General features: G+C 34.7%; 1 protein-coding gene across 1 annotated transcript; it reads left to right on the top strand.

The window, feature by feature from the left end:
* Positions 1–314: 314 nt before the first annotated feature.
* Positions 315–7887, top strand: LOC149493890 (aspartate--tRNA ligase 2, cytoplasmic-like). Its single transcript, XM_089726008.1, has 11 exons — positions 315–455; positions 744–1269; positions 1365–1475; positions 1658–1771; positions 4172–4462; positions 4545–4655; positions 4892–4945; positions 5827–5906; positions 6000–6115; positions 6350–6464; positions 7458–7887. Exons 2-11 carry the CDS (start codon positions 781–783, stop codon positions 7582–7584), a joined length of 1608 nt encoding a protein of 535 aa, XP_089582134.1. The 5' UTR covers positions 315–455; positions 744–780; the 3' UTR covers positions 7585–7887.
* Positions 7888–8300: the final 413 nt, after the last annotated feature.

The raw sequence follows: 8300 nt of genomic DNA, 5'->3' as shown, positions 1-8300 counted from the left end.
TTACAGGTTGATTGTTTTATTATTTCAGAATGAATTTTAATATGTTTTTCACATTTTTTGGTTCGGGCACTGTAAAAGTAATTTTAATCGGATTTCGGACGGATTTGAATATAGTTAGTCCTTAGCGGATTCGGATGTTACTTAAAATTCATTGGGTTTGGATCTGGCCAGTTGATTTCTAGTGGGTCACCCCCCTGCCATCCCTACCAGTTACCACCAAGTATACAGGCAGCGCCGCAGCAAATGACATAGGGTTTGTATAAGAACCAAGTGACATAGGGTAATATTCTAGCAAAAAGTCTATATTACCCTTCCCCTTAAAAACATAATCCACTCGCTTTTTCTGTCCTCTGTTTTCGCCCTCACTCTCGCCTCTCTGAAAAAGCCGCCGCCGATTGCCACCTCCCTTAATCATCCTTGGCCATAGAAGCACTTGCCGCCTCTGAGTCCAACAGGTTGCATAGTAGACAACTTCTCTGTCCCTCACTACCTCTAATATTTGACTTTGATTTTTCAGATTAATCATTTGACTGCTCTTCTTAGATTATCCAATTCCATTCCTTTTTTGGTCTCTTTCAATTTCCAAAGGTTTATTGATTTACCTGGTTGTGTTTTTAGGTGGAAGGGTAATATAGACTTTTTGTTATTAGAATATTGATTTTTTTATCGAGGGACTCCGGTTATACTCGAGACATTTATATTTGCTCGTTTTGTAATATCTCCCTTTGCTTCCTCAAACGCAGTAATCCAGCAAAAGAATAACACAACGCAGCCTTTCCAATGGAGCCAGGAGACGAAGAATCATCGAAAACCATCGGCAAGAAAGCCGCGAAGAAGGAAGCGGCCAAGCAAGAGAAGTTACGCCGCCGCCAGGCAGCCGCTTTAGCCTCCGCTGCCTCCTCGCTGACCGTAGAGGAGGAAGATCCATTAGCCGCCAATTATGGTAATGTGCCTTTGGTCGATCTCCAATCGAATGAGGAGGCGGATCTCAGCGAATGGACCAGAGTGGGTGACCTAAATGAGGGATTAAAAGACAAGACGGTGTTGATCAGTGGTCGGGCTCAAACGACAAGGGCTGTTGGTAAGAATATGGCTTTTGTTGTTGTCAGACAGAAAGGTTTTACGGTGCAGTGTGTGGTTACTGTTCAACCTGAGGTGGTTAGTCGGCAAATGGTGAAGTTTGTGGCTGCGCTGAGCCGTGAATCAATTATTGAAGTTCAAGGCGTTATTTCAGTACCGTCTGTTCCTATCAAGGGCACGACACAACAGGTCTCCTTTCTGTTTAATTTTGCTTTGTGAATGGAATAACTGTATTATTATTATTATTAAATTGAAAAATGGATTGGTAATTTTGTTTCCTGTAGGTTGAAGTTCAAGTGAGGAAACTTCATTGTATTAGCAAAGCTTTGCCAACTCTACCTATTAATCTTGAGGATGCAGCAAGAAGCGAGAAGGAAATTGAGGAAGCTTTGCAGGTTTTGATTGCATTTCTTTTCTATTCACTTTCTCAGTTTAAACAAAAATGAACAAGGATTTCTGGTTTATTGCCTACACGGATACACAGAATTACATAGGGATAGAGGAAAACTTGTTTAAACTTTGAATATTCTCATGGCTCTGCCGTGTGTATATTTATTGAATTACTGGAATGTTACAGGCTGGAGAACAACTTGTTCGGGTTAATCAGGACACACGTCTGAATTATAGAGTTTTGGACATGCGAACACCTGCTAACCAAGGGATTTTCCATATTCAGAGTCAAATTGGCAGTGTGAGATTCTTTCTTTCTTTTCTCTGATGCCCTTCTATGATGTTACTGTGCAAGTTGGATTTTTGGATTGAAAACTCTCATCTGGAAATTTGGGGAGCATGTTTATGAATTATTAGATATGAATTTATAATTGTCTACCCTTAAACAGATGTAGTCACCTAGAGCATTTTTGTCACCCCACCTGAGGGCAACAAAACCTGAATCAACTACTTACAATTTTAGAACCACTGTAAGCCCTTTATCCACCAACAAATCTTCATTAGAAATAGCAGACCTATGAATTAATACAATGAACAAAGTTTACTCGAATGGAAATAGCAATCCTTTTCTTTTCATGTGATTGGTTTGAATGAATCGGAGATGTGAAATTTGTTTAAAAACTTATTGAATAGAATAGTGGTTTTGTGGTTATTACTTTAATTAGTTGTTAATTGGGTTTAATCTTGACTTAATTGTTTTAAAAACTTGGGTTTATAGATGATAGTTTATCACTTGCGTCGAGTGATCCAACAATGACGGTTTAGTTTCAGCTTACACTTACATGTGTTCTTTAGTGTTTACCATTAACAAGTGCTATCTTAGCCTAAAACTAAATGTGTGTGTATATGGTTATAACCGTATCTCTGAAGCTTATTATTTTTTAATAATTGTAATCCATGGTTTAAGTGACCTTGTAAATCATTCTTGATTATGGTCTTTCTTCCCTACTTGATTACTAGAAATTTGGAGAATGAAATTGCTCTAGTGTATTTGATTAATAACAACTTACTTTCTATTACTCGTACCAAAACAGGGACTACGGCTGCCAATTTTCATATAATGCAGAATAGTATATTTGTAGAGTGAACCACGTGAATGCATTGTTCGAAAAAAATAAAAATTCAACACTTTTTGCTGCTAAAATGTTTATCTCCAAAATACTTTTTGAAGTACTCCACACATGATGACAAAACATTTCCTTGTAGCTCTCCTTGGGAGCTAACCGTATTGAATCACTCAACAATGTGAAATTAGCTACAAGCTATGCTTTCCAAGTTGTTTTTCCTTGCAAAATTATATCGTTTCCCATTTGTCGTAGCAAGTCATGCGTGTAACTCGTTATTTGTAATGGAAATGAGAGAACTATCAACAAGACAACTTATTCCAATTTTTGAACCAGGCATATGCAATATATTTGCTATACAATCTTTCTTATTCTAATTTTTGAACCAGGCATATCCGATATGTTTGCTGTACAATCTTTATCTTCATCTTTAAAGCATGCAATAAGAAGAAGTATTTCTTTCTCATTCTCTTTCAGTCCATAACTTCTCAATATTTTATTTATTTTTTCATCAGATTTACCTTTCAATTTCTCCAACTCATCTTCTCATTCTAATATGCTCTTTCCATTTCAATTAGAGCCTAAAACTTTAACAGCTAATGGAATGCCTTGAGCATATTTAACCACCCTCCTAGAATCTTCCACGTAGTCATTTCTTGGAATATTTTGTTTGAAGGCATGTAAAATTTTAAACAAGAAAGCTGTAAGCTTCATAGTTATTAAATTCTTGAACTTCATATATTTTAGTGCCAATGTTCTTGACTAGTCATCCGTTTCTAATAGTCAAAATTAGTCTACTCCCTGGAGTAGTTGTTTTGAATAAAAATATAATTTTGTTTTCACAAATATTTTTTCCTGCTACCATCTTTCTCTTATTGTTTAATTCCTTTTCTCTTTGATGACTTGAAACTTGTATAATGGCTTGGTTGGCTGAAAGAAATTGGTTGAGATTATGAATTGCCTTCCGAATGATCCAATATTGTATGAATATATGATTACTATGTGTTTGATCATGTAATAAAAGGGCCCCCTGCTTCAGTATCCTGGTCATTTGTTCTTGAGACTAATTTGTACTTTACTATTGTTTTATGTAAATAATCAAATCATTAGTTCACAAAAAACTTAGTGAATGAAACATTTTTTTTTTTTTTAATTCCAGGGTGATCCCTTTGTGTAGCGCATTTGGATTTTCTTTCTCTCCTGAAAATACAAATATAAAAATGTGATCATCTTTCATGAGCTTCCTACTTTTAATCTTCTTCTTTATCTAATTTGTTATCTTATAAAAGTCTCTGATCATGTTTATATTCAGAAACACAAGCAGTTGTGCACTTAAAAAACAGAGCTGATATTTTGACCCATATTTCATTAATCTCTATTGTTGGTAGTGAATATGCTAGAGCAGTAGAGCTCTATGTGTCAGGCTTAAACTCCATGCCCTCTCCTTCTACCCCTGATCGATCCCTCTCTCCCTCTCTCTCTCACACACACGCGCGCGTACTCTTTTTTTTTTTGGTTAATGACTGGCATTTCTACTTGCTAAACATCCTTCTGAAACAAGTTGTACCAATGTGTAGATATTTAGGACATTTTTAAAATCAGAAGACTTTCGTGAAATACACACTCCAAAGTTGATTGCTGGCTCTAGTGAAGGTGGTTCTGCAGTATTTAAGCTGGACTACAAAGGACAAGCTGCATGTTTGGCACAGTCACCTCAGCTTCACAAGCAAATGGCTATCTGTGGTGACTTTGAGCGTGTGTTTGAGATTGGTCCTGTTTTCAGAGCAGAGGACTCTTACACTCATAGGCATCTCTGTGAGTTTGTTGGTCTTGATGTTGAAATGGAGATTAAAAGGCACTATTTTGAGGTAGGTTTTTCTCTTTTTTTCCTGGCATTAGCTCTTAATGCTGTTCAGTATTTTGCAGTTAAATTAAGTTTTCTTTATGCAGGTAATGGATATTGTTGATCGATTATTTGTCTCAATATTCGACTATTTGAATGAGAACTGCAAGAAGGAACTTGAGGCTATTCGAAGGCAATATCCCTTTGAACCGTTAAAGGTCAACATTCTTGGCAACTTCCAGAATTATCATTGCTTTTTTATTTTTATTTTTATTTTTTTTATGATATTTGATTGGTAATTGCTAGTATCATTGAGAATCTAAGAATTGTAACTTTGTGAGCATTAGATCTCCCTTTGGAAAGAATTAATAAGTGCAACTTCCTGAACATCAAATTTCCAATGGCCAAAATCCCTCATGATAAATCTGATTGTTGACATTTTCTCAATATGCAGTACCTGCGAAAGACTCTACGACTAAGATTTGAAGAAGGGATCCAAATGCTCAAGGTAAGTGGATAAATAGTTGCACAAATGAACATGTCCATGCTTTGTGTATTTTACTTATGTTAATTATTTTAATAATACATAGTATCACCATAATCTCCTAAAGAATTGATCTGTGAAAAATGGAGTTAAGGAAAAAATAGCTGGCATATATCTTTCCTACTCTTACTCTGGCGAACATCTTCTGCATGTTTATAGCCTATTTGTTCTACAAATTAACATCATCTAGTACCTCAGAATCACTTCTGAGTATGCCTTTTTATTTTCTTTTTTAGTTTGAAAGTTTTTATTGCTGTTGGGGATTTCTACATTTGGACTTTTCATGTAACGAGCAGAACTTCATTTTTTACTTCTGATTAAATTATTTAATTTCAGTAAATCTATTTTCGTTGCTTCTTCCTCCCTGCCTTGTAGTGTCTTTTGGTGGTTTTATATACAGATATTTAGTAAGTTTAGAAATTAAATGTTATGTTTATACACGAAACTGATGCAAAATTAGGTTTGGTTGTGTTGATCAATTTGATGGGAGATGCAGATTTCAGATCAGATGGTCTCACAATTCATTAATTATCCATCTCAAATGTCAGTACCAAATTTATCTAGCGTTCTATAGTTATAGTTGGATTTGAAACACTTCCCCTGCATTTTGTTTTCCATCTCGAGTGTTTTCCATCCATGTCTGTGCTCTGTTTGTTGGAGTGCCTTGACGTATATTTGAGAAATAGTTTGGCTGTGATGGTGCTTGACAAGAATAAAGCATTTGGCAATTAATATAGATGATCTTTAAATGCGAGATGGTTAATATTCGTTATAAGACCACTGCATTATCACTTGTGCTGGTTGGAAAGTTTTGCAAATTTTATAGTTGTGCCTTGTTTGTGCAGGAAGCAGGAGTGGAAGTTGATCCTTTTGGGGACTTGAATACAGAAGCAGAGAGAAAATTGGGCCAGCTTGTTTTAGAGAAGTAATTCAATATTCTGTGATTTTCCATATTTCCTAAGCATTATTCCCTGCTTTAGAGAAAGCTAATGAGTGGACTATTTGCTTGTCATTATAGGTATGGGACTGAGTTTTACATTCTTCATCACTATCCATTGGCTGTTAGGCCCTTCTACACCATGCCATGCTATGATGATGCAAAGTACAGCAACTCGTTTGATGTCTTTATTCGAGGTAGAGAGAGTGATTGTGCAGTGTCATTGTTTTATTTATATTTCAAGGTTCTGTTAGATCTGGCATATTGTGATAAATCATAAATTGAGTTTTCCTTTGAAACCCCTTTGAAATATAATCACATGCTTTTGTAAATGGAGTGATCTATTGGTGATGCATGTACTTGCTTTTCTATTTGTAACTTCATCTTATTTGCTTGACGGGATGTTATTTTATTTGTTCATCCATCTTCAGGTGAGGAAATTATTTCGGGGGCTCAACGTATCCATGTACCAGAGTTGTTAGAAGAACGTGCAAAGGCCTGTGGTATTGATGTCAATACAATATCAACATACATTGATGCTTTCAGGTATTCTTTCTTTCATATTTTTCTCTTGATTATTTCAGTTGTGCTGTTGAGTGTTGACTTATTAGAAAATGATGGGCTTATCACTTTTTTGTTCCAGTAGTAAATTTTTGAAAAGTTTGTTTGGTCATTTTACTGCTCATAATTGTAGGTGATATGAAAAGGGAATTTTAAATTTAAAAGTGATAATAAGAACATAAATGCTTGAATTTCTATTAAAGTGCTCTAAATTTAAATTTTTATAATTAAGTGTATATTTAATGCCATTTTTCAAATAAAGTTATTTCTTGTTGTCAGTATGTTTTGGATGCTTGGGTTCCCTTTTCTTTGAAATTCTCACTGATATGGAAATAGCAATCCCATTTAGATGGGCATAGACACTCGTGTTTACTGTCTTTGTTCATATTGATTTTCTATATTTGTCCAGTTGGGACTGTTGTTTGGCTTAAATTTAAGAGAAAAGTGGCCTTATTGTCTGTATAAAATTGTCAGTGTGGCTAAACCACCAAATGCACCTACTTTGAATTTTTTTTTTCATTCATGCACTTGGTTGCACAACATTCAAGTTGAAGCACTTAAATAGAAATTGATTGAAAGATAGCTAAATTACTTGACTGTATTTATGACTGCAAGGATGATGATTGTTTTGATAAAAGTAGCTTCACTTTCATAATAACATGTCAAATTGTCAAAAACACTTTAGATGTTCTCGATCTTTAATGCTGTTAACTCGATTTGCTTGCCCCATGGTGTTGACATTGTTTTCTAATAAGAGGGGAACAATGATATATTGATGAGACATTTAGTGGCTGAAGTTAATTAGGCTCTCAAACTAAGAGAGTCTGAAAACCTCTTGCAAAATTGTGATTTTAGTGTGGAAAGTTCCTCCTAGTGATATATTCAATTTCTTTTCTGGCATTTATAGAATTATAGGCTGAGAGGTATAGGATTTTGCTCTTTACAGATTACATAATCCTATTATCATTCTTCTTGCAGGTATGGTGCGCCTCCACACGGTGGGTTTGGGGTGGGGTTAGAGCGTGTGGTAATGTTATTCTGCGGTCTAAATAACATTCGCAAAACATCACTTTTCCCTCGCGACCCTCTTAGGCTTGCTCCATGATGCGTCTCAGTCGGACTCTGTTCTACAAAGATCAACTTTTTTCCTTCCTCTTGGAAGTTTAGCTTACATAAGTTTAAAAAAAAAAAAATTATATAAAGAGCCTAACTTGAGAAGCTCATTTATTCTCTGTACTGTGAAGGTTTATTTTGGGTATTACCACCTGAATCGGGTGGTATACATACATTTTGCTGCATATACTCAACCTAACTGGCATGATTAATAATTAGTTTTCAACAAAGGACAATTGAGTGATGGGAACCTATTCTGCAAGTTTTTAGCCAATTCAGCACTAAGGATTTCTTATGTTTGTTTTCTGATTTTCGTTCTTTCGCTTGTTCATCTTTGTACTTTAGTCAATTTAGATATTTTTATCTTTTCATTGAAAATTAGGCTCAATTTGTTTCCAGAAAATAAATTACATTTGGAAAATATTTTTAAGAAAAACATTTTTCTTAAAAATATTTTCCAAATGATTTATTTTTCGTTGTTTGATTGCAATTTGAAAATTAGTTAAAAATATTAAAAAATTTTAACTTATAAGATCATAAAAATAAAAATACTAATAATATAAATTTTATATTTTAAAAAATTTTATTATTAAATATGAGCATAATGTTAAAAAAAAAAGATAAATTATGAAAGTCGTCGGTGGTAGTCGATCGTGGCCAGGCCAGTGGTGAACGGTGGCTATTAATGAGTAATAAATTAATAAAATA

Source organism: Jatropha curcas, chromosome 9 (assembly GCF_041381405.1).
Source record: "Jatropha curcas cultivar XTBG-Jc1 chromosome 9, XTBG_Jcur_1.0, whole genome shotgun sequence".
NCBI lineage: Eukaryota > Viridiplantae > Streptophyta > Magnoliopsida > Malpighiales > Euphorbiaceae > Jatropha > Jatropha curcas.
Note: the sequence above shows the minus strand (reverse complement) of the source record. Positions and strands in the feature narration are given on the sequence as shown.